Here is a 14,690-nt window from a genome sequence, read left to right on the forward strand (position 1 = left end):
GTGAAAAATGTTTAACAAAATTCTTATATATATATAAATACATATATATATATATATAGGTCACTGGGTGTTTATATTCAAGTTTAGAAATAATACCTTAAGTGAGTAGATTAAAAAATAAAATTCATTGCACATTGTTCTTAACATCAAAGAATATTTCACTGAAAATTTTTTAACTTCGCTCTGGAAAAAAGTATGGTCAAAACTACCAGAATATGGTAATATTCACCATCTTGTGGCATTTATGTTTTCGGTGGTAGAGCAAAAAACCGATAGTGCCCTCGNTTCTTGTTTATATATATATATATATATATATATTCAACAATGAAATTGTTCTACAATAAGTCATAGACAATAAATCACTGGGTTTAAATTCATTTATTTTGCATATTTTTACCTTCGATTACATTTTTTTATATTTTAAAACTTTTAATTTTTTTATAATTTTCCTTCTCATTTTCTTTCGAAAAAGTATATTGAGAAAAGTAACCATCTTTAGTAGCACTGTACTCCTTTAAACAAAATTAAGTTCTTTGAGTTTCATCCCTGCATCTAAAAAGTAATAACAATTAAAATTTTATAAAAATATTCAAGCATCTATTTTTTTTGTTTATGAAAAGAAAATTTTTTAATCACAGCTATTAGTTTTCATGAGATTGTTCTACGGCATAAGTATGAAATTATTAAGAATCGATTGTTAAATTTCAAAATGAATTATTCGGTTGAAGTATAATTGTTGAAAAGTGTTTGAAAAAACAATATGATTTAAGAGGATAGCCTAAGAGGATAAATTTACTAATTTAGCAATTTAAGAGGAAATGTTAGTATTCTGGAAAAGTTAGTATTTTTTATCTGAATTCTGCATTTCTCTCCAAACGTCAGCATTGACTAACATATATTTTTCATAAATTTGTGCACAGATACTTTGTTCCTGTGATGCATAAAATGCCTGATAGTTCGAAAAGTTATATTCTGAGAGAACTCATCAGGAAAAATGCTTGTTTTCTTACATTTCTTACATTTAATTTATCGCTTAAAAAGATCGACTTCTGTTAGTCCTGTATGAAACGTTTAATATTAGACAACGATTTTAAAATAAGAAGAAAATTTTCGAAAATTAATTATGCCCTCCAAAGGTGGTGTTTTATTTCTAAAGAATTTTAAGTTCTTAAGACTCTCTATAAAATTCTAAACACTTTTATAAAATTCGACCTCATTGGATTAAAAATGTCACCAAATTATGGACATACTTCTTAACTACTAGTTGCATGATGCGTTTAGCTTTTATTTCATATTTTTTGTTGAATTCAAATCCCTGTAAGAGTTTGATGATTTGTTCTAGTTCAATTTCATAAAATGCTTAGAGGTTTTTCTTCAAAGTGTGGCGAGTATTAATGAAGACGAATGTGTGCCTAACGTAAATTAAGATTTATTTTCAGTGTTCTATCTATTCTGTATTTTTCCTGTTCTTAATGTTGCATTTGTATTGATCAGTATTATGTACTTATATAATGAATATGCACTATGAATTCTATTAAACTAATAGACAAATAACTACGAATAAATTATATGTTTGGTTAAATTGTTCTTTTCTCTGCTTGTGTATGAATTTATCATATATATGTATCATAAATAATTATCATATCATATATATCATATTTGATAAATATATAAATAAGTAGGAATGAACAAAAATAAGATAAGGATTAAAATTTTTCTCTAAATCTATTTTATCGTATTTTATTTTACAACCAACTTTGAACAGCCGACCCAATTCTGAGTTTACGACTACCAGAGTTCAACTTCGTAACCATGTGACTTAGAAATCTGACCGATGAAGAAAAAAAATCCTAGATCAAGCATTACGATAAACATCTTGAGACACTTTTCAATGTAACTAACCCGCATTTATGTTGTATCGAGGAAAAAAATATAAAACCTTCACACGATAAGCCCGGCTGCAAGGGGATTCTGATCCATGGTCCTTCCATAACTGAGAATATTTTTATGTCAGCACAGTGGTAAGTGCGAACCGGGAGCAGAATTTTTATCAACCAGTCACGCCTGGGAAAATCTGGTTCACCTCACTGGGAGGCAAACGCTCTGTCCTCCGATCCACCGTGACTTAATTTACATTTTCTAAAAAATCTCATTAAAAAAATAAAGAGCTCTAACGATCTTACTGCAAAAGGAAACGTTAAAAGTAATGTTAAAAACCAAGCACCCTCAGATAAATGAAAATTGTACTAATTAGCACAAATTTCTTACTAGTAATGTCGGAATGTCGGTCTGATCGTAACTCGGCAGGGTATAATAAAGATATATTCTGTTATTAGAAACTATTTGAAATGATGAATCATCAAGCTGTGCAATATCATTGTTAGGTTCTGATAGCGAACCTCCAGGTCGGTTTGAGTGTGATACTCGCCGAAGCATTACTTTGTCCTTAGAATATGAATCACTTTTCCCTATAAAGACAAAAAGAAAAATACATTTTATAATAATTAATAAAAATGGAATATCAAAAAGCATAAAATTCAGCATTTATCTAAAGCAATACAGCATAATCAAGTCTTTAAACAAACAAAGTCAAATATAGCGTCGGAAATAAAATAATTGCCTTATTTGAGTGGTGAGGAAGTTCCAGTTTTGTTTACTTTGTGATGCATAGCCTTAACTTCTAATGAGTCTATTATTTTTTCTACATTAGCTTATTTTTTGTGTTCTGCCTCGAAGTCAAAAATAATCTGGTGCAGTACTTGTTTTAGAAAATAAAATCGGAATAACTTCGAGGATCAAGAAAGTGAAGCTAGCAATATTTTCAAAAGCCGTTAGCCCAATATTTAAAAGTATCTTTTTCAAATAATATAATTAAAGAAAACAAACAATCTTTTTTAAAACTACCTCAAGTACTATCAATAGAGCTGAGACGAAAAACACGGGGATATGCGCAAAACTTTAGTTTACTATAAATGTCTGTACGCTCTCGAAATTTCAATGCGTGTTGAACAACTTTAACAGAGACAACTTAAATATGGTGCTCAATTAAGTTACACTATCTTAAACTTGATCAAACAATGCGATGTTTCAACTTAAACATAATCAGCGTTAAACTTAATACTTTATTTAAAGCATCAAATTCCACCTTATTATGCCCATATTACGATCCGAAATTTGTACCATATCATTGTTCGAAGTACAAAGATTGCTGTTAAAGGTTGATCTGATTTTCTATAAATGTTCCAATGTCTCTTTTAACGTTATTTTTTAGCAAAAAAGTAAATAACCATTAAAATATATATATCTAATAAAAACTATAGCTGAATAAAGTTAATTTTGGCCATACATTTTTAAAAAATTGGTAAATATTGACCATTGAACCATTGGATATAGCATTGAACCACAAATAAAACTCAGCTTCAATGTGAAAACCACTATGCAGGGTAAACATTAAATCATAATAACACTCATCCGTTTTCTGAAAACCAGACGAAAATCACTCCCCTAAAATAGACATTTAGTCTTTAAAATATTAAGAAAAATAAAGAGAAACAAATTAAAGTATGATGATGATGGTACCTATCCCTCTGAATCTGAATCATATCAGATCAATGAGTTCGCTTGACCTAAATACGTCCAAACCATACATAAGTGCTTTCAGAAGGTTTATGCTTATTAAGTTAACGCAGTTAGGCTGATCTTGTTAGGTGAGTTCGACTACTTTAAATACCTTCAAACCATACATAGCTCTCTTTGGAATGTAGTCGAGTACCAAGCTAACGCAGTATATCAGTTGTTGCGTTGTAAGTGAGTTCATTTATTTTAAATACCTTCAAATAAATCATAGCTTTCCTTAGGATGTCCTCGAGTTCTAAGCTAACGTAGTACATCAGTTGTCCTTTACTTCAAAGATCTTCAAACCATACATAAGTCTCTTCATAATGTTCCTCGAATACCAAGCTAACTCAGTATATCAGATGTTGCGAAGTTAGTTCATTTACTTTAAATACCTTCAAACCATACATAGGTCTCTTTATAATATGTTCAAGTACCAAGCTAACGCAATAAATCTGGTGTTGCAAGATTTCATTTACTTTAAATAGCCTCAAGCCATACATAGGTCTCTTCAGAATGTCCTCGAGTACCAAGCTAACGCAATAAATCAGGTATTGCGAAGTGTGAGTTCATTTACTTTAAATACCTTCAAACCATTCATAGGTCTCTTTAGAATGTCCTCGAGTATTAAGGTAACGCAGTATATCAGGTATTGCAAGGTGAGTTCATTTACTTTAAATATCTTCATACTATTCATAGGTCTCTTAAGAATGTCCTCGAGTATTAAGATAGCGTAGTATATCAGATGTTGCGGAGTTCGTTTACTTTGAATACCTTCAAACCATACATAGGTCTCCTTTAAAAGGTTCTACCAAGTTAACTCAGTTAATCAGATGTTGCGAAATGGCATCTGCTCCACTACACTTGGTGCAAACTGAAAATGTCTTAACACCATGTTAAAATATGGGGATCTTGTAAGTATATATTAAGGTATAAAAAATACAACATCATGCTTGTGTTCGAATTGATTTTTTTCTTGTTTTTCACATTTTTTGGTTAATTTAACGCAATGAAATAAAAGTCTACTTAGGTAAAATAAATAACCAGATGAGGCATTACTAACGCGTTGTTTAGGTGCTAATGAGACATAGGCGAAAATGTTTGAGATTTTTGCGAAGCATTTTCCACCACTTAGCAAATATCATATTGAGTGTACTACCGAGATATATTATATTAATACAATTATAATAGTAATATTATATTGAGTGCTTGATAATATATTGTGATAAATATCAAGATAATAAATTTATAATATTGTAAAAATTCCTTAAATGTAAATAATTACGGATCCAATTATTGTAAAAAGTACTGGCACTTAGGTTGCCAGTACTTTTTACCGTAAATTTCATTTTTACCGGAACATGTTACGGAACAAAAATCTGATGTATTGTAATTTTTATAGTAATAAGTACCGTGAAATCGCTGAATACCTCTTAACAAATTAATATTGCTGTAAAAATTACGATATAATATTTTATGGTGAAATGGATGATGCATCCAAAGCATTTTACAAATGATGCCTCCAAAGTACCGGTACTCTAAAACGTAATTTGATCCAAAATTTTTTACTGTATAGCACAGTGTGATATCATACAAAAGTGAAAGTCAATAACTCTAATGAAACGCCTGGCGTTATAAAGTGATATTTAAATAAATAAAAGAATAATAATTTTTTGATTATTTTTTCCTGAAAATATTAAAACAAAAGTTACCAAATCAGGGTATTCGTGTTGAATCAAATAAGAGTGAAATGTTACCTAGTCATAAAATTAAATTTGAATAAAACAAAAACCATTATAATTTTTATATAAATTAGAATTATAAATTAAAAAGTATAAATTTTTACATAAATTTCATATTATTAAGATTTTACGCTAGAACACTTTTCAAATGATGTGCTTAGTGGCTTAGCTTGGTATCGAGAGCAGCGACCATGTTTTGTAAAGCAAACCACATAAGACTAAAATAATGAAGGATTTAGAATCGCATTCAATAACTCTCTCAGACAAGTTTATCAACACACAAGATAGACAAGTGGTTAGACTACAAAGATTTTGCCCTTCTTTATTCCTTAGAATAAACTTTGTTCTTGGAGGTCAAATTAAACAAGTAGTCAATTTACAAGGCTAGTCGACAGGTCAAGTTTCGTGATATTTGCAATCTACGTTCGAATTCTATCTATAGATCTTTCTTTCTATCAGATTTAAGTATAAAGACAATTCCGACAGACAGAAACAAAAAACATGAAATTTGATATTATTTACTTACCAGCAAAAATTCTAAGCACTAACAGGTCAAAACACACTAAAACAATAGCAAATTTCATTTTCTCTATTTAAAATTAAACTAACCGTTTAAAACTTAGAGAAAGAAAGAAATTTGTCAAGTTATGCGTAACAAGATATTTAAATAAAAAATCAAGATCATGATTTATTAATACAGTCATCAAATTTGCTATAGGTGATATTTAACAAAACATCAAGAAAGATTTCTACTTTAAAAGTAACTATTGTTCTTGTGTCTAATTAATTATTTTTTCAAACATTTCTCGTGATATAAGAATGAATTCCTTAAAAAATTGATCGTAATGAAGAAATAAATTGTGTTATTTCCTTTTCTCATTGAAATAAATTATTTCCTGTTAGATTATTTTAAGTTTTAACTTAATTAGAAAAATGAAAATTTGGAATTACTTGATTTGTTCTTTTGTTTTTCACATTAGCTTACGTAGCACAAAGTACTCTGCCTTTTTTTATTTTTTAAGAGTTTTAAATTCAACTATAATTTCAATTCATTGAATGGTAAGTAAAGAAAATTAAGTTTTACTCTATAAAGCGAAGTCATTGGGCAAAAGTTACTTATTCGCGTAAGGGAACTGCAAAATAATCAAATACTATTATTGATACCAATTAATTAGTTCTAGTAATTAGCACTACTTATATGATGGAACTTCATGCTATTTTTAATAGATACCAATTACGGTAACAGAGAAATTACTGTGGGTACTTTGGTAATAGTTAGTTCGGGGAAAAATAGCTTGATTGATTTAAATTTTGAGTATTACGAATTAACCTTCAGCAACAGCATCATACCAAATGATACTGATTGCTATTACTCTTCTTATTACTCTGATGCTTATTACTTCTTACTGATTGCTAATCCATGAGATGAACTTATGAAAAAAATATTTTTTTCTACACATGACGTAAAAATAAATATTTTAGCTTTATTTATTGAGTCGGTATAGTTCTTTCAGGTTTGTGCATGATTTTGTGAGGTTGATCATAGCTGTAGAATAGTGAGTTGTTCGATTTCAATTCTATCTTGAGACTTTTATCAGAGCTCGACCCCGTTTTATATTCAATTAAATTTTGCACAGAATCCCATAGGATTTTCTACATACATGGATCATTAATACATTATGCATTTGACCATAAATACATTTGACCTCAAATCGAGATTTACTGCCTATATTACTAAATTTACTAAGATGAGGAAATATATGAAAAAGGAAAAGTTCAACTTTTAAAAGATTTAACTATTCTAGAGACTAAAAAGCATGAAATAAAATAATTTTTAAAAAATTTAAACATCAATTTTCCTATTGTTCGGCAAAAAACAGTAGTAAATAGAATATTGAATGTAATTACTAAAATTTTACTTAATGCAAACTCAATTCATTTTCCAAATACTGTGTGTTACAAGAATATCGTAACAAAATCTTATAAAAAAAGTTACAATGTCCGGGGTGTTACTATATTGTTATCCAAACACTACTGCCTTTTAACCATTTTTTTTTAAATATTTTATTAGAAATTCTTTCCACACATTTTATGACGAAATTTATCTAAAATGATCATAATATCTAAAAAATTAATTGAGACTATATCAATTCTTATAAAATATGCCCAATATTTTATTTCTTATTTTTCCATGCAGAACCAGTGAAAAGTTGTTATTTAATTTTTTAAAATTATCAGACAATCAATGAATTTATTGACATTTGCTAAAAAAAGTTTGTGGTTGCAAAATTTAGCAGGAAATTGATAAATATAATAAAATTAAATATGTATCTGCTTCCCGTTCTGTGTCAACTGACTCAAATGTATTGATAGTATTACAGGGATAGGTTGGATTTATGGCAAAATGCTGAAATTATATTATTTCGTCTTACGAATGCTGAAAGATTCTATCAATGAGTCACTTAATTTTGCCAGTTATCTTGACTTGAGATTTGCTAATTTTAAAATATCGTTCATGTTAAAATAATTATTGCTTTCCATACTATGCCTACCTAAACATAGTCGTATGCACTGTGGACCAGAAGACCATGATCTTTCACCAAAAGTCAAAAACTAAATTTTCAACTAAAATATGTGTAGGCAGTTTTAATATAGCCCAAATTAAGTATTCATAATCATTCGAAACATTACAATTTACTTTTTGAATCGACGAGAGTACAATGTAATGAAAAATATGTTAAAAAAAATTTTTAATGTAACTTTTACATTTTTATCTCAGAAATATATATAGGAATTTCACCTTACTGTTACATTTTTATCAGAGTAATTACTCTGAAATCATAGTACAATTTTTCAATTTGTTGGATTAGTTAATACTCTTGACAAACTTATAGTTTATATCTTATNAGTCGGCAAAATAAACTTCAACACCCCCCCTCTCGAATCGGTTAGGGACGGGCCTGGGTAAATGGTTAAACTTTTTTTGTAGTCTTCTTTGATGTTTCTTCTTTCGAAAAAACCTGCCTGACTTTGCCCGTATTGCAAGGTGGACAAAATATACCGAAAAACAAAAATTAGGCTTTTTTTTCATGTTTGCGCGTTATTTTGTAACATTACTTCGGCAATACAATTTGCTTTTCATTTTTAATATAAAATTACCAAAATTATTATATTTTCATTGCTTTATTTAATTATTTAAACGTACTATGTTATTTTTTTTATTTTTGCTCGCCATATTTCAGCCGCCATTTTGTTTTTTTGGGTATTTTCAGTGCAGTTCAAAATTTCAACTATGAATTCAATTTACCTGCACATAAAAACCACTAAATAAGAACCCCCAAATTTTGAAACAATTTTTAACGAAATACTAATTTTGGCCACGAAACCTTGGATGCTAGCACAATGTGGGATGCAGACACCCTCAAGCCAGGCAGTGGCAGCTTTAGATTATTTTTCATCTGAGTTTATTTTTATATTCTTATTTTTAAAAAACAAATAAAAAGGGGAGAAAATTATTGAAATTTCTTTGTAAAACATCTCCGAACTCGTTTCTAATAGAAATTAAAAATCTGATTTGAGAGAACGTTGCAAAGAACAAAAGTTAGAGAATTTGTTTTCGATTACTTCATTACAGGTGTAACTGCATAAGAACTTAATTAAATAATTCCAACAAATTAATATCCTAACCAATAAACTAGTTTTTTTTTTCAATTTTACTTTAATATTTAAAAAGAAAGTTGTCGAAACTAGTGATAGTTGTCGAAACTAGATGAAAATTAAGAACAAATTTTATGAAATTTTTGTTTAGAAACTATTCTATTACAATTGTTGGAAAAGAGGACGGACAATGAGAATACAAAGTCAATCTAGGGAGTTTTTTTTTTTTTAATAAAGCCTTTTTTTTACAACTATTGTCTAAAAATTGTCATTCCAAATTTTAAAAAATAAATAAATAAATAGAAATAAAAATTTAAATATACACTTTCAGAAATAAAACTCTCACTTTTGACTATTCAGCAATCCTTGAGCAGTGTTTCGTTAATTTTAAGAGTTAATTTTGATTTTGACGCCAACTCTAAAATGTAGGACGAAAATGTTTCCTCAACTCGAAACCTCTTCGTAGTGCATTCTGGGAGATTGTTAACTAGAATTACGAGACTAGAATAAAGACTACACAATCGAAAATAAACTAATGAATGAACTGACCGGTTTGCATGGTGGCCAAGAAGTTATCCTTGTACCAGGAAGGTTCGGAGTTCGAATCCCTCTTCGGGTAATGGTCTAATTTATCTAACAGTTCTTGTTGTGTCATGCCGTGTATATGGTGCCCACGTTAAAATGATTGCCTAAAAAGTTAGGCACTGAAAGGCTTATTTTGGGGGAAAAATAGAATGGAGAAATATTTCTCTAATTTCGTCACTTTGACGAAATTTTTGTTCGGAACATATAACAGAAAATCATTTTGTCAACGACGAAGAAACTTTCGTGATAATCGAGTATCCATTTTTTACAGTGTATATTAATAACCAACTATTGCAAAATATGATATAGTTAAAACAGTATAGATGTGCATTTTGCATAATCAATGAATACGTTTTTATTGTAAGTTAAATAGAAGGACTCCAAATATCTTTAACATTAGCAAAAACTTTATGATAATTTAATAGTTTATTGAGTTGGATTAGCAGTTATACTTTACTTGTTCCAAACTATTGAATATATCCTTCAGTTTTTTTCAAAAACATTTGAATTTATTTATATAGAACTAGAAATGCAACCAATCACTAATGAATAAAAGTTTTTTCAAAGAAGTCAGAGTAATTCTTCTTTAATCATCTTCATGGAATTTACTAATTCCATTTTAATTAGCTGTCAAAATTTATATTTTCCTTTAATGATACTTCTTAACGAAAAGTCTTTTTGAAACTTTAATACCCGAGAAATATTTTACTTAAATTTCTTTTTTTTTCGTTCGAAGGATGCTCATTAGATGTAATATTCAGAATCTTTTCCTTTTTAAAATTTCAAAGAGAGAATTATGTTTCGTAAAAAAATAAAATCGCTTTAAATTTATTTTAAAAGCATATTTCGAATATTTTATTTATTTTAATTTTTAATTCATTAAGTATTTACATAATTTAAAAAAGTATTATTTTTAAGAAAATAGTCATAGTATATGTTTATTTATGCATGCACTGAGAAAAAGTACGGTGAAAACTACCAAAATATGGTAAAATTTTCCTGGTTTTTGGCTCTATGGAAAAAATATAAAGCTCGGTAGTTTTTAACGAAGAAATTTGGTAATGATTTGCATAAAATTAACAACATGGTTTTATTTATAATATGTAATAAAATTTGGTAATTTTATAATGATACCTTATATTATGCCATAAAACTATTCATTTGGTTCAATTTACTTTTCTGTTTTATATTTTTTGCTTAATATGTGGTATAAAAACTATAATTTTGAAAACCATAATTTTCTATAAGCCGTTATCATACGAACGGAAAAATAACTAAATGAAAAGTTTAAATACGGTCATAAACCCGAAATATAGTTTCCTTTTTTTTACCAGAAATGTTATTTCCCTACAGTACAGTAGTTTTACCAGATTTTTTTTCTCCGTGTGCAAAGAGAGAAATATAATAGACAATAACACTTTTATAACTTTTGACTAGGGATTTGGGACTAACATTAAATATATTAACTAATTTGAGTAGAGGACATTTTAATTATATTTTATTAATGACTGATTTTCTATGCCTGCTTTAGTGTTACTTATTAATGTGGTTATTGGTAATAAATTTTACAACGTAACAAATAGCACTAAAAAGAATTGCAAACAAAGTATAAATATTGATTACCTAAATCTATCTTATTATTTTAAGTCGAAATAAGAAATTCACTATGAAGTTGCTTTAAAAACATTCCCAAACAACGATAGTTTTAACGTTTATATTCGACTGCTCAGTACATTCAATTCATAAGCAATTAGTAAATCCTTAAAATTGTTTATTAATGTTGCAACATAAAAAGGCATTATTGATGTTCAAGATATAAAAATGCATTATTAAAAAAAATAACCTAAAAATACATTTTTATAGCATTTCATAAATACTTGTAAATTAAAAAATGTCCTCTTATTTTTATATCTAAATGATCATTCACTTATATTTTCCTTTTCATGACTAAACATAAAATTTATATCTTTTGTAAATTAAGTTAAATCTGGAACTTGAATGCTATACAATTTGCATAAAACTAGGTTAAGAGAAAAAAATTCATTGTACTTACTTTTGGCAACATGGTTGACGAGGCGGAAATTAAACTTCCGTTGGAAAACTTTTATGAAAGAGTGTTTTTTAAAGAAAAAACCGTATCCTAAAAGATTATTCAAAGTTCTTTTTTTTTGGAAATATCTTAAAGTATTCTTATAAACTAGCGCCATATTTTACTCGTTTTGTTCAAGCGATAAAATTTCCGTTTAAAATAGCAATTTCCGATTGACTGGGGGAAAAAACAATTTAAAAGCTTCGACTTCTTTATTATCATAAATTTCAAACACAGAAAAACAAATTTAAAATCACTGCTTTTTTTAAGGCTTCCATTTTATTTGTGGAGGAAAAGTAGAAACGAAAATCTTGTGTGGGTGTTTTTTTAACCCATTTTGTGTGCGCAGCTATCAAAGTTTAACTCCAGCTTCCAGCTATGAATAATATTGTTGTTTCTAATGACACTTGGGCGTTCCAAGTTCTCCAGCCATAATCCTTTAACGATTTAAGTCAGGATGATGAGCCTTTTGTTTGAAACGAGAGCACCGCAAAGGTGAAAGTACGTCTTGACTCAGAATCTCATTTGTGAAGCTACTCACTCTATTTAGACATAAATCTGAAGGGGGTGGAAATATTCTCCTAATACCTGTACGCATGGTACTGCTCAGTGCTAACTACAAGACTTCCGATTCCAAAGACTTTAGTACGTATTACGTACTAAAGTCTTTTAGTACGTACGTTTAGTACGTATACGTAATCGGTGGGTCTTAGCGAAGTCCAAGATCGAAACCCGGCCCCCCTGAACCAGAGTACGATTCTCTAACCACTGGGCTAACACGGCAGTTATCAATGCTACCTTGTAATTCTGACCACTAAGTAGAAGGCAATAGGTTTCAAGCATTGTGGCAAACTCGATTGCCTTGATTGATTATTGATTGATTTTTTGATTGAACTGCTTCAGAATCAGTTCTTCAATTCATATCATAAATAACATTTTATTACTTCATAGAGAAAAAAATCTGGTGAAATTACAGCCGCTAATGTATAATAATTCTGTAATAACAAATCTGATACAAATAAATAAATAAATAAAAACATAGTTATGGTAGTTAATAACAAAATGTAAGGTATTTAAACCATTTATTTAGTAATTTTTATGTTCGTTTGGTAACGGTTTACTAGAAATTCTGGTTTTCAAAATTATAGCTCCAGTGAAAAATACAAAACTGAAAAGTAAATTTAACCGAATAAACTGTTTTTATGCCATCCTCTATGAATAACATTAGAAAATCACTAAATTCTTTATTTTTGATAAGTTTTATCTATGAAAATAAATCGAAATATTATTGTTAGTTTTATTAAAGTGCTTCGTTTAAAACTACCGAGCTTTGCGGTGTTTACATAGTGCCAAAAATAAGGTACATTTTACCATATTCTGGTAATTTTGTCCTAACTTTTAATTTTTAATACTAGAAGTTTGTGAATAAAATTTTTGTTTTGCAACTTCATTGAAAGGAACAATGAAGCTGCTGAATGCATGTTCTGTAAAAAACATGCTGCTGCTTATTACAAAAGGGTTTCTAAAAAAATTTATCGCCCGTAATTTGCATATTCATACAACTAGAGTACCAATTTTTTTTTTTTCATTTCAAATAAAAAACCTTCCATTTTTTGAAAAAAAAATCCACTAATCATTTTGAGATTTCATACAACAGAGTGATAAAACTCTACATATTAATTTATAATATATTAATAAATTATCTATAAAAAAAGAAAATCAAATTTTCTGTAGTATTTATAGTGTTTTATTGTATGTGTTTCAATGTAACTCGACATGCGAAGAAAATAAACACTTTTAGACCTGTAATTATGTTTAGTACACTGAGAAAAAAAATATGGTCAAAACTACCCCAATATGGTAACATTTACCGCACATCAAAAAGCTCAGAAATTTTTATCGAAAAGCATTGGTAATGATTTTGGTGAAATTAACAATAGAATTTGGTTGTATTTATTTAGATAAAATTTGGAAAGGTTATAAAATTTGGTAATTTTACTATGATTATCATGATACCCATGGTATGAAAATTATTTATTCAGCTCAATTTACTTTTAACTTTTGTAATTTTTAGTAAAAGTGCAGTAAAAAGAACAATTATTCGGACAATCAGATTGTCCGATAAACTGTTACTATATTGACTGAAAAAAATTACAAAGAATGGTTTAATTACTGCACATTTTAGTTTTATATAGGTTTTATATAAAATCAAAAGTTATAGGGCTTTTAAAATTAACTAAAAAAATTTTTTCATATTTGAACGAAATTTTTAAAAAAGAGAAAAATCTCATACTTCGATTAAATTTATAACATTATCTGGTTAATATGAAGAGTTATTCGGTTTATAATTATTCTTCAATAAATACTATCTCCAAATTTAACAAAATGAGAAGTAATTCAGTGCATTTAAATTATTCAAGATAGAATATTTTTAAATCTGACATGAATTTATTGTAATTTTCCCTGAATATAGATTGAGCCACTTAAAGGTGATCAGAAATAAAAGAAATATCAAATAAAAAAAACTTTTGTACTTCAGAAACATTTTAAAGTCGTATTTTTTGCAATAACAAGAAAAAGGTTTTCAGCGTTAAAATTTTTCCACTCTCATTACTTTTCGTAAATTTAAATGTCTTATTTAAAAAAAAGAAATATTAATAAATTTTTAACGAATTCCAATGAAGTTCTTAAGAAATCTAATTTTTAATTTACGACTTCTTTAAATTTTGATTTCTCGGGGACTATTCAAACGGATTTCGCTCAAATTTTGTATTTTGCAATTTAAAATTACATGCTTTAAAATGATTTAAAACATTTTGTATACCTTATAATTCCAAATTTTTTACTATTAATATATAAATATTAATAAAAATAATTAATATTTACAAAAAAAATATTTTTTGCATGGAATTATTCTTTTGATATACGAATTCTATAATTGTGTGCAAAAAATTTTTTCATTTGCTTTAAAACTTCTCAAAATAAGGCTCAATATATATATA

General features: G+C 28.0%; 1 protein-coding gene across 2 annotated transcripts; it reads right to left on the minus strand.

The window, feature by feature from the left end:
- Positions 1 to 363: 363 nt before the first annotated feature.
- LOC139425321 (uncharacterized) lies at positions 364 to 11,865 on the minus strand. Of its 2 annotated transcripts, none has more exons than XM_071179307.1 (3): positions 11,653 to 11,865; positions 2,269 to 2,468; positions 364 to 552 (listed from the first exon to the last, which is right to left on the minus strand). In XM_071179307.1, the coding sequence occupies exons 1-3, from the start codon at positions 11,804 to 11,806 to the stop codon at positions 541 to 543; spliced, it is 366 nt and encodes a 121-aa protein (XP_071035408.1). In that variant the 5' UTR covers positions 11,807 to 11,865; the 3' UTR covers positions 364 to 540. The 2 variants fall into 2 exon arrangements, with proteins under 2 accessions (XP_071035408.1, XP_071035409.1); XM_071179308.1 differs by lacking the exon at positions 11,653 to 11,865 and adding an exon at positions 5,884 to 6,009.
- Positions 11,866 to 14,690: the final 2,825 nt, after the last annotated feature.

Source organism: Parasteatoda tepidariorum, chromosome 3 (genome assembly GCF_043381705.1).
Source record: "Parasteatoda tepidariorum isolate YZ-2023 chromosome 3, CAS_Ptep_4.0, whole genome shotgun sequence".
In the NCBI taxonomy this organism is placed as follows: Eukaryota; Metazoa; Arthropoda; class Arachnida; order Araneae; family Theridiidae; genus Parasteatoda; species Parasteatoda tepidariorum.

Coding starts and splice junctions, on each gene's coding strand:
- LOC139425321 (XM_071179307.1), bottom strand. CDS start 11,806: ATGGCGCTAGTTTATAAGAATACTTTAAGATATTTCCAAAAAAAAAGA. Junction 2,469..11,652: donor CGTCAACCATGTTGCCAAAA/GTAAGTACAATG, acceptor TTGTCTTTATAG/GGAAAAGTGATTCATATTCT.